Source organism: Diadema antillarum, unplaced genomic scaffold, assembly GCF_040938485.1.
Source record: "Diadema antillarum isolate AM-2024a unplaced genomic scaffold, OU_Dant_1.0 scf00000037, whole genome shotgun sequence".
NCBI classification, from domain to species: Eukaryota; Metazoa; Echinodermata; class Echinoidea; order Diadematoida; family Diadematidae; genus Diadema; species Diadema antillarum.
The window spans coordinates 183520-199241 of record NW_027270926.1 but is presented as its reverse complement, the minus strand read 5'-3'; the positions used below and the strand labels follow the sequence as shown (position 1 = coordinate 199241).

General features: G+C 42.5%; 1 protein-coding gene across 1 annotated transcript in view; it reads left to right on the top strand.

Moving 5' to 3' along the window:
• Window positions 1-15722, top strand: part of LOC139708690 (synaptotagmin-6-like) — a 100971-nt gene that overhangs the window by 77306 nt on the left and 7943 nt on the right. The window contains exons 3-4 of the mRNA XM_071620627.1: window positions 8844-9721; window positions 13147-13267. Coding sequence (XP_071476728.1) covers window positions 8844-9721; window positions 13147-13267 — 999 coding nt within the window. The remainder of the gene's footprint in view (window positions 1-8843; window positions 9722-13146; window positions 13268-15722) is intronic.

The following is a 15722-nucleotide window of genomic DNA, read 5'->3' as shown; positions in this document are numbered from 1 at the left end:
AAAACAAACAAAGTTTGATGACATTGGATCCGTGTTGTGCCTCCGTGTATTGCAATCATTTCGTTCGGCCCTGGACATTTCATAGAAAATTTCCCCTTTCTGAAACAAGATGGAACATGGCGGAAGTGTGTGGCCACATCGGGACCTGCAAGTATACGCACCAAGAGAACCGTTTAAGGGCACTCGAGGATGCTCCGGCTCGCATTACCCCCTTGTCCGTGCACAAGGGGCTGTGAAATGGCGCGTGTTGGTCATTATGGCGTGGTGATTCCCTGGTGTGGTGTAATTTCATACCAAGATACGTGGAATAAATTTCAAGTCGGCCAGGCAAAGATCGGTGCACCTCGCCGTCTCAAATCAATCGACCGGGGAGGTGGGTAGGTACGTTCCGTCCTCTCGCTCAAGTCGTGCCGAAAGCTTTTCATGTTTTGAGATTCGATGAAAGCTAGGGAAAGAGAGTGAGAGAGGCAGAGACACCAACGACAAGGTAGTATTGACTCAATCTTCACTAGCGCTTTCCAGTAATCGACACCTAGGTGAAGGCCGTTTTAACGGCATTCTATACACAGCAAGCACAACACAGGCACACAAATTCAATCTCGCTTTCCTGTGGATTTCTGTCCGTATGTTTCCATTAGAATTCTAACAGTAATACCATAATCCTGATACATGTATTGAATACCATTATTTTCCCACAATACAAAGGTTGTTTTTATTTTTTGATCAGATTTTGCTGTAAAAATGACATTTTTTGTTTTTATTGTCATGTACAGCAAGATGCACTCACGACCACTTCGGGTTCTTGTTTTCTTGCCGTTTCAAAATAGGAATAAGGGAGGATGAAGGAACGTGAAAGCGATCCCTGCGTTATTAGTACGAAAAACAAGCAACGTTGAGCTGATTGAATTGGAACCGTTGATCTTATTTTCTCGTCTTTGATTTCACTTTAAATCTCCCCCACCTTTCAATCTCCCATCGCCCGTCGGCAAGATCATGTTCGATTCGGCATCTCTTAGATTCTTCCCCCGTGACCTCTCCGTAACAAGAAATCTGCCGAGATAGCCTTTTGGAGAGAGAAGGCGGAGGGGGGGGGGGGGGGGGGGGAGGGGGAGAGAAGAAGACGGAGCTGACGCCTGCCTTTAGCAGCGCTTTGCTTCATTTCCGGTTCTCCCATTCACCCATCGTCCACCAAAGCCGTTCTATTTGCATCTGCTCCGCCTCCGACGCGCTGCTACAATACAGTTTTCTTTACAGCTCGACCCGTAACGTTTGAGCAGTGCAAAGATAAGTTATTCATTACAAACCAAGCTCCTCATGGGGGGGGGGGGGGAGCTGAGCGCTATCGTAACACGAGATATACATATACATCTTACTCTGGAAAATGAAATTATTTGGCAAAGTGAGCAAAGACGTACGTGGTTCCCGTTTGGGTGCCATATTGCAGGGTTTGGCTCCACTCTGGCACTGTCAATACCTTGACCGAATGGGATGACCAAATGGGGGGGGGGGAGGAATATATACAAATCAGGCCCTTGCGACTTGGCGCTGACGTCACTATATGGTCATCGCTAATGGCAACTGAGTTATTCCATCTCAGGGGCAAAGTTTTGTTTGTTTGTCTTTTTGGCCATCTCTTTAAAAAAAAAAAAAGAAGTGGCAATGCAAATATCCCTACGCGTCAAATACAGAAGCGATAAGTACATTCAATGATTCGTCGTGTAGCCATTTGGCTGCTTTATTATCTCTTTTGATTGAGAGGGTGCATTTGGCAAACGGCTTTATCCATATTTGGATATGCGCTACGCCTGTCTTTCACCGGCTAATCGAGGCCAGCAAGAAAGAATATCATTTGCCACTGAGGCATGATTATAAGATTGATTCCTTAAACCAACAGCAGAAATTTTTAAAAAAAGCAATGTCTCCTTGCGCTTATCTGTGTGTGGGCGGCATACCTTGCCTTCATGGCGAATCAGATTACAGAATGAAATATTCATCGGATCTTGCACCTTGCTCGAGACACGAATGATCGACACAAAAAATTATCAGTTCTGACAGACTACTCTGTCACACGCGTTTCGTTGACGAAACTCGCGAATCGGACGATGTTACATAATAAAAGCGGCTAATTTACCATGAAATATGATAAGGAATCGAAAGGATATTCGGTGATGGTGTAATTCATAACCAACAGTGACATTGTATGCCTTTTCTCTCTTTTTTTCGTCAGCTACTTGCGAAGATGTGACACACAGTGAATAAAGTGCTGTGACGCTCTTCTTAGTTCTTATTCAGCTTTCCCTTCTGAATTCTTTCTGTGTGTGTGTGTGTGTGTGTGTGTGTGTGTGTGTGTGTGTGTGTGTGTGTGTGTATGTATGTATGTGTGTGTGTCTGTTTGGGTATGAGTATGTTACGGATATGTCTCCCTCCCTTCCCATCTTTCTCTCTCTCTTCACTCTTTCATCTATCCTTTTGAAATGTCATCGAATTAGCATGAAAATGACCACGAAAAGTAACGCGTTGATGACTTCTATTTTTAATCTCCCTCACGTGTCATGTCTGACGACCTATCACCACATTCGTTCACGTAAATATCGCTCGTAAAACTGAGTAGACTTGAAGTCCCATAATCCAAAATCTCATAGTCTTGAGTGTATCTCTGGAGATAGCGAGGACATGAGCGAATAAGTAACAAGTCGTCTTTGAGGGCATCCCGATACCTGACGATGATGGAATTTGTAAATCACGTATAGATAAACTTGAACTCCGATAGCATAACTGCAATATAATTGAAAGATAAATGGGGGGGGGGGGGGGGTAGCGCGCACCGTATCAGCAAGAGATAGGGGTGCATTTTTTCCCCGAAAGGAAACACTTGTCGATTGTACAACCAATCTTTTGTCTGCATCTGACAGATGAAGAACAAACGATCCGCACTTCAGGTAATCTTTCAGAGGCGGAAGAGAAACTGCGGGTATTGGGCAAAGCAGCTGCAGCAAAGCTAACACGTGGTTTTCCCTCGGGCCAGCAGCGCTACAAAATGTTTTAAAGTAAAATACATGTGACGATATTTTGGCGGATTTTTTTTTTCACTGTATTCGATCTTCGACAGTGTGACAATATCCGTTCGTAATAAGAGGAGCGTTGTTCACACCCATGCATCTCTGCCCTTTATTGCACCAATTCAAGACAAGTCCGTGTTTGGGTCTAAAGCATTGAAGCTATACGTTGAAACGCCCTGGAAAAGAAAAGATAATAATTTGTCTATTGTTTACCATCAAAGCAAACAAAAATGAAAATGCTTAATGAAAATGAGAAGCATTTAGTTCTCCTTTAATTATCGATGTTGTGTTGTTACGGCATCTTACCCAGTATAATTGTGGTTTGAAATGGGATCCCTTGTTAGAAAGCGTTTACGAGGTGCATACTGGTAAGTCAGACCCTTACTAAACGTTGGCCCTGCTGGTCAGTAACCAAGCATTGCCAAGTGGTTGCTTCCCAGGAAATACTAAAGTAAGGCGGACAAATCATAGTTCTTGAGATAGAACATCCTGTTGACAACTTGTATATTTTATTCCATGTAACATTAAACTTTTTTTTTTGTTTGGTCAGGAGAGTTTGATCAGGACATGACTTGCAGAATCGAGAATGAGAGTGTTTCTTAAAATGAAAGACTGATTACCTATTTGTTTGGGTTTTAAGCGTAATTGGATAATATTTTGAACCACATGAGACGAAAATTCGAGTGGCTCTCTGTTAGCTGTCTGTGGACGGCTCAACATCATAGCTAGATCTAATGGCACAACCACCCCCCCCCTCCTCCTTCGTTTGCTCTTTCCTTGCGAGTCAAATCACTTGATACCTTGAGCAAATGCCTGCAAATTCGCCAATGTTGACATTTTCCTGTCTCTCCCAGGATTGCGATGGAGACAACATAAATCCTTGACCAAAGTCGGATTTTTTGTTCTTTTCTTTCTTACTTTCTAACTTTTTTTTTTTGGGGGGGGGGGAGGAGGAGGTAATCGGCAAGCCAGAGTGTTCCTCTCAAAGCCTCTTTCCAACTTGCAGCCAGCTTGTCGTAAAGTGTGTGTTCACCGAGGCCTTGGTCTCGGCGGACATGAACGGGGGAAGTCCTCCGTCTTCTATCGATCCCGCTGTCGCAATGTGACATTTCAATACAAACGCCGGGAGAGATTATAGCAGCCCTGCACTCTAGGATACCGTATACTTTTGGATATATTATTTTCAAACACGGTGATCAATCGCCGGTGTTTGAGAAGAAACAATGGAAAATCTCTCCACTACATTTCAAAGATTACATCGACATAGAGCAAACTAACAAGCTTCTCCCTCTTTCTCCTCCCACCCCCCCCCCCCCCCTCTCTCTCTCTACTCTCTTCCTCTTTATATACTCCGATGGGATGAACAAATTTTGCTCAAGTACTGAAATTACAGAAGAGTTGGTCGGAGCAGGAAGGGAAAAAAAAGAGAGTTAGAGTGCAATAGAACATGAAACATTTGCAGACTAGACAGACCGCCGGGTGATTAGACATGGGAAGAAAGCAGACGCAGCGTTGCGTTGTCTTGATGAAGCATAATCATGCGTGTTTGTATACATATTTGTATATATATATATATATATATATATATATATATATATATATATGAGCCAATTTATACAGGAATAAAAAAATACTTGTGGATCAGATGAAATTGAAACTTTCATATGTGCCGAATAATAACATCACCCTAGTTTGAAGAACACAATAAGAACATCGCATCAAAAGGATAACGAAAGTAAATTGAGATGGTAGCATGTATTTCCATTTACCCTTTCCATGGACTTCTTTTCTTTTCATTTCTTTTTTGTTGTTGCTTTGGTCGTTTCAACGGGACAATTTAAAGATGAGAGATCTTCTTCCTCGAAATTACATCGCTGATGTTCTCATCTTCTCCTCACCCCTCCAAGAAAGAAAAAAAAAAGCACAGGTTAAAAATTACGCACTGGAAGTCAAGAAAGGGTCTGTGTCGATCACCTGCTACCGTTACTGAGAGATGTTCGGACAGGTGTTGTATTTTTAGCCCGTCGGATACGTGATCGCGAATCTGAAATAGCTCCGTCTCTTTCTCGTGTGATCTTCTTCGCGCCTATACAGCGGGCAGTGAAGCGTGTACGCGTCAGTGACAACTCGCTCTGAAGGTGGCAGAGAAAGCCATCACTCTCTTTCATTTCTTTCGCGTCTGTCTTCGCCGCACTTCCCTTCTAACCTACTCGGTGGTTGATCTTGGTGTCGCCACGAAGCAGAAGGGACAAAAATAAGCCACAGATAGAAGACACTAAAACAAAAATCTAACGATTTTTTTTCTTTCAAGTTCGCATAATGAACAATAGTATTCCACGTTACCTCTTTCATGCCCAAAATGTATCGTTTTTTGTTTGTGTGTTTGTTTTTGTTTTGCAGTTTTGTTTGTTTGATTATATTAAGTGTGCAAGACTGTCTCATTACTCGCTGGAACCAGACGCAGTTGTATTTAACATTATTTAATCAATATGAAGTGAATGCATCTCTTAAACATTAGCTTGATAATTTCCCAACACATATCATGCATACTTCTGACTTGGAAAATGGGCCGAATTTTTACACCTTTAATATTGACGGCCAACACACCGCTCTGAACTGAATCCATCCAACACGCCGGTGGTTTCGTGATATTGTCATTTTCCGTGCAGCAAACCCATTATCTTTGCACTGTTGATATGTCCTTCACGCCATTAAACCGCCGCATCTGTTCGTACTTGGAAAGACAATGGAGAGCCCTCCGCAGCTTATCCGCTTTCTTACCCGGTCAAGGTACGGGATGACGTAGCCGTATTCTACAATTACGCATCTACATTAAATTCTAGCCGCTCAGTGCGAATGCCGACATATTAGTTCTCCACATCTTTCCCCATTTCCCTCTCATTCCCACTCCATCTCCCCTCAACCTCCACCTCCCCCCCCCCCTCACTCTTTCCTCCTCACTACCCTTTTTCTCTTTTTTATCTCTCCACAGCTGCCATGCTTTAACTGTTTCATATTTCATTTTTATTATCTGTTCAGAAGTGCATTTCCAACGCAAACTGCAGCAATTAACGCAATCGCCTACTGAGTGTCAATCCGTTTGACAGTTGTTCGGTTTAATTTCTTTTTCTCAGATAGCAACACCATCTAAGCATGATAAACACTTCTAATCATTGGATGGAACACGTTAGGATAACAAGCGTCTATCAGATGGATACTCGCATTTGATTCAGCTTATGTAATGAATGCCACTATTCGAGTAGCAAAAGCTCATCCAGACACGACGACGTCAACACGAGTAAAAGCCACAATTTTTCTTGGAGGGTCAAAATTGTCTGTGTGTCCTCAGTCAAAACTCTGAATCCTTGCAAACCCAAACACACAGACACGCACACACACACACACACAGACAGACACACACACACACACACACACACACACACACACACACACACACACACACACACACACACACATATTGTATTATATCGTCTGTATTCGTACCAGATAAATGATTTGTTTTTGTGCCTAAGAAATGCGACCGGGGATAAAAATAAAAACAGACCTTCTTCCTACCCCTCTCCTACTTTGAGCATTCTGATTCATCCTTTACCACTGCATGTCATCACGGAGTGTTTAAAGGGGCATGAAAACCAAATGTGTGGATGGGGTGAATCATGCAATAAAATAGCAGAACACATCAGTGAAGTTTGAGAAAAGTTGGACAATCCGTTCATAAATTATGAGTTTTTTTAAGTTTAGGTACCGCCACCGCTGAATGAGAAGAGTACAGCAGTTCCTGACGTCACGCGTGGACATCGACATAAAGAAAATGATTTAAAAAAAAAGAAATCAACTTATTTTCATTTCTATAGCATAGTGAAAAAGCATTTTACAGTTTCTTTCTGAGAACAGCGCGAATTGTGTAGTTGTTGATTCAGAAGATGTGGTCATCCCCTTTGAATGTGTAGAATCTTTAATCGGGGCAGCATCGTCAATAAATTACAGCTTAATTGCTTTTCACCATCTGTTCATCGCACACTCGTTATCATCTGACTTTCTTTAAGGTGTCCTTGATGTAGCATTAAATCATCTTACACGTGAGTTTGGCTTTGTCCAATCAGAATTGGCTGACAGAAACTCCTATGACAAAGACAAGGGAATCAGATTCGACAGTGATTTATTTTCACGGCCGACAGGAATGGACTTCTGTCCATTCTCTCCTTATATTCCGAGGTACATCCAAGAAGTGGCGCCTGATTGTTTACTTCTCGTGATACTCCTGGAATTACATTTAAGTCTCAGCAGCGCTCGCGTTGCCTCCTTAGCAAGGCATGCGGATCGTTACACCCGTGTTCCAACCATTTGCTTGTTTGTCTAAAGGCGGTAATCTGATTCGAACCAATAAGATGTCACTGGGCTAGTCACTGCCATGGCTATTGACATTTCCAGTCAACGTACTTTCCACTTTTTCTCGTAGGCATTAAAGTGGACCAAACCCTCACCGTGCATAATAGATGATCTTGTCACGGAGTGCTATATAGATGGAGCCAATATCCAACCAGCGAGAAATTTAAACGGATTTGGTTCACTTGCCGGTCAGTTCAGTGTCAGTCGGTCAGTACTATGTGTTATATAATTGCAATTTTCTCTTTAAATTGAACAAATCCGATACCCATCTCCATCGTTAGCGTTCATCCATTTACCTTAGGCAGGGAAAGTCTTTATTAACGTCAACGGTAAGACAAGATAGTAATGCCATGCGAATTTCGCCTACTAGGAAGACTGGGTGGAGTCTTGTTAGATGATAAGCTTTGCGTCGGGATGTTAATTTTTTTTTTTCCGGCGGGTATTGCCCGCATTGATGACTCACGTCATTCCCACGGGAGGGTTAAAAAACCCTGCTTATTGGCATTTATGGGAGTGTAGTATCTGTGTGTGTGTATGCGTGTGTGTATCTGAATCTGAAATAAATTTACTATGGTCCTCCAAGGATTCTCTATTGCAACCTTGCTATCATCTTTAGGAATGACCGATACGCGGCAACTGATGGAAAAAAAAAAAGATTAACAATATTTGTTATTCAATAACAAATATAAAAGCGAAGAAGATACTTGCTCGTAGAATTACATCACCCTCATTGGACCAGCCAAGTGTAACGCATCTTCAAATCTTACAGAAAAAAAAACACACCCAACCACCCCAAGCCCCATAAACACACACACACACACACGCACTGAAAATGTTATTAGCCATTATGCTCAGTGGAAAATAACCCCTTCTCTTCTCGTTCCTCCCCCATCCCCTCACGATGCTGTCACTTTCACTGGCGGCTTCTCGTTCCCAGCGGCATACCCTTGCTTCGTCGATTTTACTCGTAGGCTGACGTTGACGAGGCATAATTATCATGCCATACAGCGCAGGGGTAATGGCGAGCGACTAGATAGGATTTCAATTACTTGAGAGACCCCGTGCGTATTCATACATACGTGATTCTTGTGTCTACGCGCGAGATATAGTACACTTCACCATTTGGCAGCAGCATGGTAACGTGCAACACACTGTCTTAAAAGGATGTCGTATCCACATGAACGAGGGACCATTAATTTCGACTAACACGTGTTTATTCTCTCCGAGGTTGTTGCTACAACAAAACCATTTGTTTCTGTATTTTATCAGTTACTGGAAACATCATGTCTCAAGAATCATTATCAGCTCAGGCTTTCTGTCAGTGAGATTTGATGTCGTTAATTCTGTCATCTGTATTTTGCTTCTTTTCTGCAGGTCGTGGCTTTCCTCTGGAGACGATAGCGATACCTGTCTCGCTCTCTGCTGCAGTCATCGTGTTTGCCTTCGTAGCTCTCTACTGCAAAAGGAAGCAAAAGACCATATCTGACAGCAGTGACTCCTATACCGTCCAGCGCAAAGTTTTCAGCCACAGCTACGAGATTGATTCTGACTCGGATAACGATAGCATGTTCCAAAGCCGTGATGGGTCACCAACCGGGAGCCGACCCAGCTCGGGTAAACCTAGTCCAACGAAGCCGCTTCCCCGCCAGTCCACAGTCCCGCTGCTGCCGCAGAAGCTGCGCCAGGAAGCGTTCCGAAAACAACGCCAGCTCTCCCTGCAGCTTAACCTAGCCAACGTGGAATTCAGCGTGAAGAACATCAACGCCACCAGAAAGGATCAGACGGACCTGATCGGCACGTTACGTCCAGAGCTCTACAGACAAGAATCCAAAGACAAGGGCAAAACTAACGGTGAAAAACCAAGCTGCGGAAGACTTGTCTTCAGCCTTTTCTACGATTACGCAACAGAAACACTCAACGTCCACATAGACCGAGCAGTCAACCTTCCGGCGAAGGACTTTTCAGGAACTTCCGATCCCTACGTCAAGATCTACTTGTGCCCCGACAGGAAGCGGAAGTACCAGACAAAAGTCCATCGCAAGAACTGCGACCCCGTCTTCGACGAGAGATTTGCCTTTCAAATACCCTACAACGAGCTGGAAACCAAAACACTAAAGTTTACCGTCTATGACTTTGACAGATTCTCCAGGCACGACCTTATAGGAGAAGTGAACGTTACCAGTCTTTTGACGGACCGAGATCTCAGTAAGGAGACGCAGTACGTCGAGGACATTGTGAAAGGATCGTCCCAGGTAACGTATAATCACCAGAGAATCTTAATCATTTCCTATCTTTCTTGACTGATAAGTGGTGTAAATGCAATGATCGTCATTGTTGTCTTGGGAGTGCATGACCGACAAAGTTGAGCCTTTAAGTAGTAAGTCAAAGACCCAAAGGATTGGATACTAATGGGGATAATATTCTTGTCGTCGTAATTAAGATAAGGATATGAATAAACACAAGAATACATTTTTACTAATCAGCTGAAAGAATTTCACTGATTGCAGATTTTTCCCCTAAAAGCTTCTAGTGGGATGAACAGATTAAGTTTTTTAAATTGTTTTCCCAATATCCGTGTCTATCTTTATTTTTAGCCTAATCATCCCCTTCAATAATGTTATACAGGTTTGAAAAGCGTTTACATAATGAGAACCTGATCTAATGTCGATGAATAATAAAAAATTCTTGTGTTCTCTAAATTATGCATCAAAGGAACAAACACCATGATTATGTTTCACTTCGCAGCTCCATGCTGAGTGTTCAGAGTCAAAATCCCAGACACTATTCTGTTTGGGATGACGTTAATTTCTTTGTCACTTCTGTAGTACAGGCAGCTTTGTCTGCCGTCACTGGGATTTACGTCGACAGGAAGAATGTGTCACGTTTCATACAAACTCATCCATCATTTATGTGTTGCCCAAAAACCGACAACGTATCATTTTGACACTGCTAACGTAGCTTGACTCCTGGCCGTGTCTCCATAAGAGAAAAAGAATGCCCATCTCCATCATTCCAGGCATAGTATCTGTTTCCTCCATACACAAAACTCAACAATGCACATGTTTTGTCCATTGCGATATTTTGGTCCGATTATCAGTGATCGCCGGCCAACTTGAAAGTGAGTTTCTAGGCTGTACTTTTCGTTGCACTCAAAGCGCATTTCCAAGCCGTTTCAAAGCACTTGTGAAACAAAATTCCACAATCTGCAATACATTAAGCTGATAAAAAAACATTAAGTGATTAACTGAGATGTATTGAAGAAAAGTTACTTAAGCCGGGAACTGTCATAAAGAGGAAGAAAACTGAGATGGGACCCAACTGAAAGTGATTGGTCAAGTTATTGTATGCCGCTGCTTGTAATAAACGTAAAAGTTGATCTTGTTTTATAATATGTCATTAGGAGAGGAACACTGGGCTGGTATCAACGAAAAATCGTTTATTGCAGACGCAGTCATTAGAAGCAGGTAACAGCATGTAGACATACAGCATAATAGAGAATACCACCACTTGTAGTATAAAACAGCAACTACGCTATCAGCGTGGTTGATATCAGTGTTATTAAAGCTCGTGGCGCCTAATTGAGTCTAATTTGTGACAGCCCGCGCGATTTGACGAGATAATTTAGTGAATTCTGGCAGCATTAGCGGGGGAAAAAATGAGCATCCCCCTTTTTCTGTAACCCGACAACTGGACTGTCGGTATTATGGAAATGCATCCCACACACGCTTTATTGCAGCTAGCTATAGAATGACATAAGTTACCAGAATCCATTAGGGTTCACCGAAAGGCATCATTTCTGACGCCTGCACTGAGAGCGATACATTTTAGACAACTCATTTTGTTTCAACAGTCTGTCACTAAAAAACAACGTATACGATTAAAATCCTTCATTTACAACACAGGCGCGGTGAAAAGATATCGCTGTAAAGAGAAAGGGTGTGTATGTGAGCGCATGTTAGTGTATAATAACATGTGTGTGTATTTCTTTGTTTGTCTGTTCTTTTTGTCAAGGTAGGCCTATCACATTAAATTTACGAGTGACAATATATTAATGCGATGGAGCTTTCGCCTCGAATTCGAGCGCTTCTCACCAAGTCACCGCTGATCTTATAGTCTTCATCACTGTTGCTGATCAACATTCCTGTCTTGCGACCCGCGACCGAGTTTGGCTCAGTTTCCATTTCTTCCTGATCAGCCCTCTGGCTCGTTTCTGACCCTCATCGAATTTCCTTTTATTTCTATCTCATTTCACCTCGCTTCGTTTCATCTCCCCCCCGTTTCGAGAGCACACTTAGATGTCCCAAATGACACATCACAATATCCGCACACAAGAGCCATCAGTCCTGCGTAAAGAGAAACAAAGTTACGCAAGATGGTGGTAGTTCTCCCGTTGCAGTTGGCTGCTCTCTATAGGAACGGTCGCAGCAACAGAAAATGATGACGCATCTTTTGTCATGGGTGAATTTTAGACTGCACTACAAGTTCACGTTAAGGAAAAGGAGAGAGATATGATATGTCCCCTGAATCAGGCTTACGTATTTTGATGCAGATTTGCAAATTGAATGCCGAACATGACCCATTAGTTGGTATGCCATCTACCGAAGATGAGTTGTGATCGGTCGAAAGGAAACGACTGAAATTGAAATGGGTATGCCTCCCGCTTGTACGACCGACGACAATACCCTGATCTAAGAACGCATGTCAACAACCCAGACTATGAAAGCGTGATTCAACACGATGTCCAATGTAGATTTGATAAAAGAGTAAAAAGAAAGAGAATGATGGATGCGGCATCAAATAAGACAAAGAATGAGAAGTTATGGAATTCCAAAGTGTTACATATTCTCACGTCCTATCAGAATACTAAGTGAATTTTGGTCGCAGTCACATGTGCATGATAGCTGAGATGACGATGCCTTCAATTCGCACTTCTCAAGTTGGTTTGTGATCACAAATGTCATAAAAATGATGTTTTTGTTCAATATGTTACCAACTATACCATTCTTTTTCTACGTCACCTTTGTCCGATAATTATAACATGAATATAATTCATGTTAAGGATTCAACCGATTATTACGACGCAAAGATAATCAACGTAAAGGATTCAATATTTTCTGTCTGATTGCATGTCAACAAAGAGGACATGTAATGAAGACGTGTGTGTGTGTGTGTGTGTGTGTGTGTGTGTATGTGTGTGTGTGTGTGTATGTGTACGTCAGTTTGAGTCTTATGAGATCATAAAGATACCTCAGCTTTTTTGTTCCCATGTTATTGCAACAGCATCACTATTCTATAGAAAATGTCAGGTTAGAGCTTCTTTAATTTTCTATTTTGAGGAGACTTCTACCAGTCTGTTTGTATGATTTTACCGAATACGTTATAAAGTTAGTTGGAACTTAGTGTCTAATTGCACTACACGACGCACCTAGGTATATAAAAAGAGACATCACGGTTTTTCAGCGTATTAAAGTAAGATGTGCCGTGTCTGTTGGCACGTCATTACATTATTGCTCCTTGGGAGCAGTTGATTTAATGTTGCCCTTCACCTGTATTGCAACTACACCAAGCTCTCTGGGGCAAGAGTAGTTTTCGCTTGTTATCAGTGCGCGCGCAGTGCATCCGCTTATAATAATGCATCTTCTGTTTTGGGTTGTTGTTTTTGTTTTTCTACATAAAGGAAAAAGCAGACTTGGGCGAAGTGATGTTCTCTCTCAACTACCTGCCCACCGCATGCAGACTTACCTTAACGGTCATCAAAGCCCGCAACCTGAAGGCTATGGATATCACTGGTGCCTCCGGTAAGTAATTCAGTTCGCCGCATGGACGGACGCCCAAGCGGCGTCGAGAGGCAATTCAGCGTCACAAATCGTTTCGCGCGCGCAGTTCACTGTATAACAACAACTGATGTGTACAATGACATTAAGGTAGTAGGATTTTTCCCCTCCACTTTTCTTTCTCTTCTGCGAGGGAAAACAGCTTGGATGCGATATGAACTGAAGTAAGAACATAAATTCGAGTTGGCATCGCAGTTTTCTGCGGTCTTGACTTCTGCCCCCAGCTCCTTCCCTCCAAACAAATGCCACATTGCTCAAGCCGTTAAGATATTGGATAGCATCGAGTTTTTGGCTTTCAAGAGGAAGAATATCGCCATGTTCAATTCGTGTGGTACACGCAAGACCGCACCCAAAAGTCCACTGATCAGCGACGAGTTGTAAATGTCTACAGACCCCTGGATCGAGAGATTAAATCACACCCAATGCATTTCCTTTCCTCCGGGCGATGGAAAAAAAAAGTGTTGTTTTATAGTTAAACAGTTCCATAGACAACGTGACAAACTGTTCGGCTGACTTTTCAAATAGCAGACACCCCTATGGGTCCCAAATCAAGACCACCATGCTGCCACTATTATTCCAGCTTAGGGGCATCACGAAGGGTAGTTGCGCAATGAACTCGATTCATGGCAAGTTCAAGAAGAAATCCGCGAGTTATTATCTACAGGATTTACAATCGCGTGACTGTGCGACGATTCTTATTTGAGAACACTGCTGGAATGCGTTCTTTGCCGCAGCTCAATGAATACAAAATTAGAGCGAAATGCAACCACATTTATTCGGGGACGAATCAAAATGCTGTAAGAACATTCAAGATTTATTCATATAACCCTACTCAGGAGTTACAGGAGGGACATGTTGACAAAAGAACCAGGCGTTCCGTCTTGATTACAACAGAATTTGCACGTCTGTGATGCATGGGCGTACATGCTTCTGCTGATACCTATTATTGTGCAATGTATCTTTACGTCACAGGGCTCTGTTGTAAAGCAGGCCTTTCGGTCCTGAATCAGACTACCCTGTAAATTTTTAAAGAAGACCGAATAATAGATGAACAAAGTAATCTCTTGGTCTTCATTATAATTGTACATGATACTTATAATGCACAATGTCTTGGTTAGCGAGTAGCTATCAAAAAATGCAGATATTGAGAAATTTTACATCATCATATCGTTCCCAATCGATACTCTATTATTCCGTCCTAAAGACGATGGCCTATGTTAATTGTGAGACGGGCACCCTTGCCAAGGCGCACATTAAAGCGCATTTATCACATTCATACTATCTGGATGATACTCCGAATTAACAGCTGCATGGCTTGATGTGTAATCTAATTTTCAACTGGCTTTCATGCCCTCCAGCGAAACGTTTTCTCGCTTGTCGTTACTCTTTCGAAGTCTGCAAAGCCTGTCAAAACAATTCGACTCCCGTAATGTTTGTCTGTAAACATTTGTTTTCCATCTCGGAAGGGAGAAAGAGCAGCTATTTGCAGTTTGACATTCTTGATGTATCGACCTCGATCTTCAGCACTCCGGCAGTTCTCGAATGTGCCGAAATCTGCGCCGGAATTCAATCTCGTCGAATGGGTTATTGATCATTGGTAACACGCTCGTTCCACCCTCCGAACTGTACCTCCGACCTTTCCTGTACGGTTTGCTGTGATCGGAGGCGTTGTTGGCCACACGAAATGAAAATAACGCATCAGCGCTGACCTTTTTCGGCAGTGAATCCAATCAAACGGTTCGTAGGTCCTCGGAAAAAAACTGTCAAATTTATCCGAATAGTTCAGGCATCAAATGGAAGCTATTTCACACCAAGTCACGTTCTTGTTAACAATTTATCGTTTTTGTCGTGCCCTTTTTCGCATGGGTTTGTGTAATGGGCTTTTAGGTGGGCGGTGAAGCCATCCGACACCTTTTATTCGCACCATGACTACGTTTTTCTTAATTGTTTGCTTTAGTGTCGATGAAATTATTTTCTGAGACAAGAGACCTGTTTTTAAATCCGGATTATGTGTGGGTTGATATTAAAACTGCGCGCACAAGCAAATAAAAAGATATATGTAATATGAAAAATAGCGACGTGAATTGTTTGTTCCCTTTCGAAGAGTTCGATTTTTCCCTCGTCGACGTAGAATTGGGTCAAATTTCATCCCCCTAGCTCACTGCTATGCTAAAAGACACTCACTCTCATATGCACTCACTTTCAAATGCCCTCCCTCTTTTCTGTCACGTGACACCTTGATGTAAATCAATTCAAGAACAAGACACTTCAGGTTAATGCACATTCGCTCGCAGAAGGTGATTTCATTTGTGTTCCACATTGTGCCAGAACGAGGAGAGATGTGTCTTGAAATCTAGATGGCGTTTTCTCCGGGAAGAGGAGAACTTTAGATCTCAACAGACCGACTAAATTTCATTAT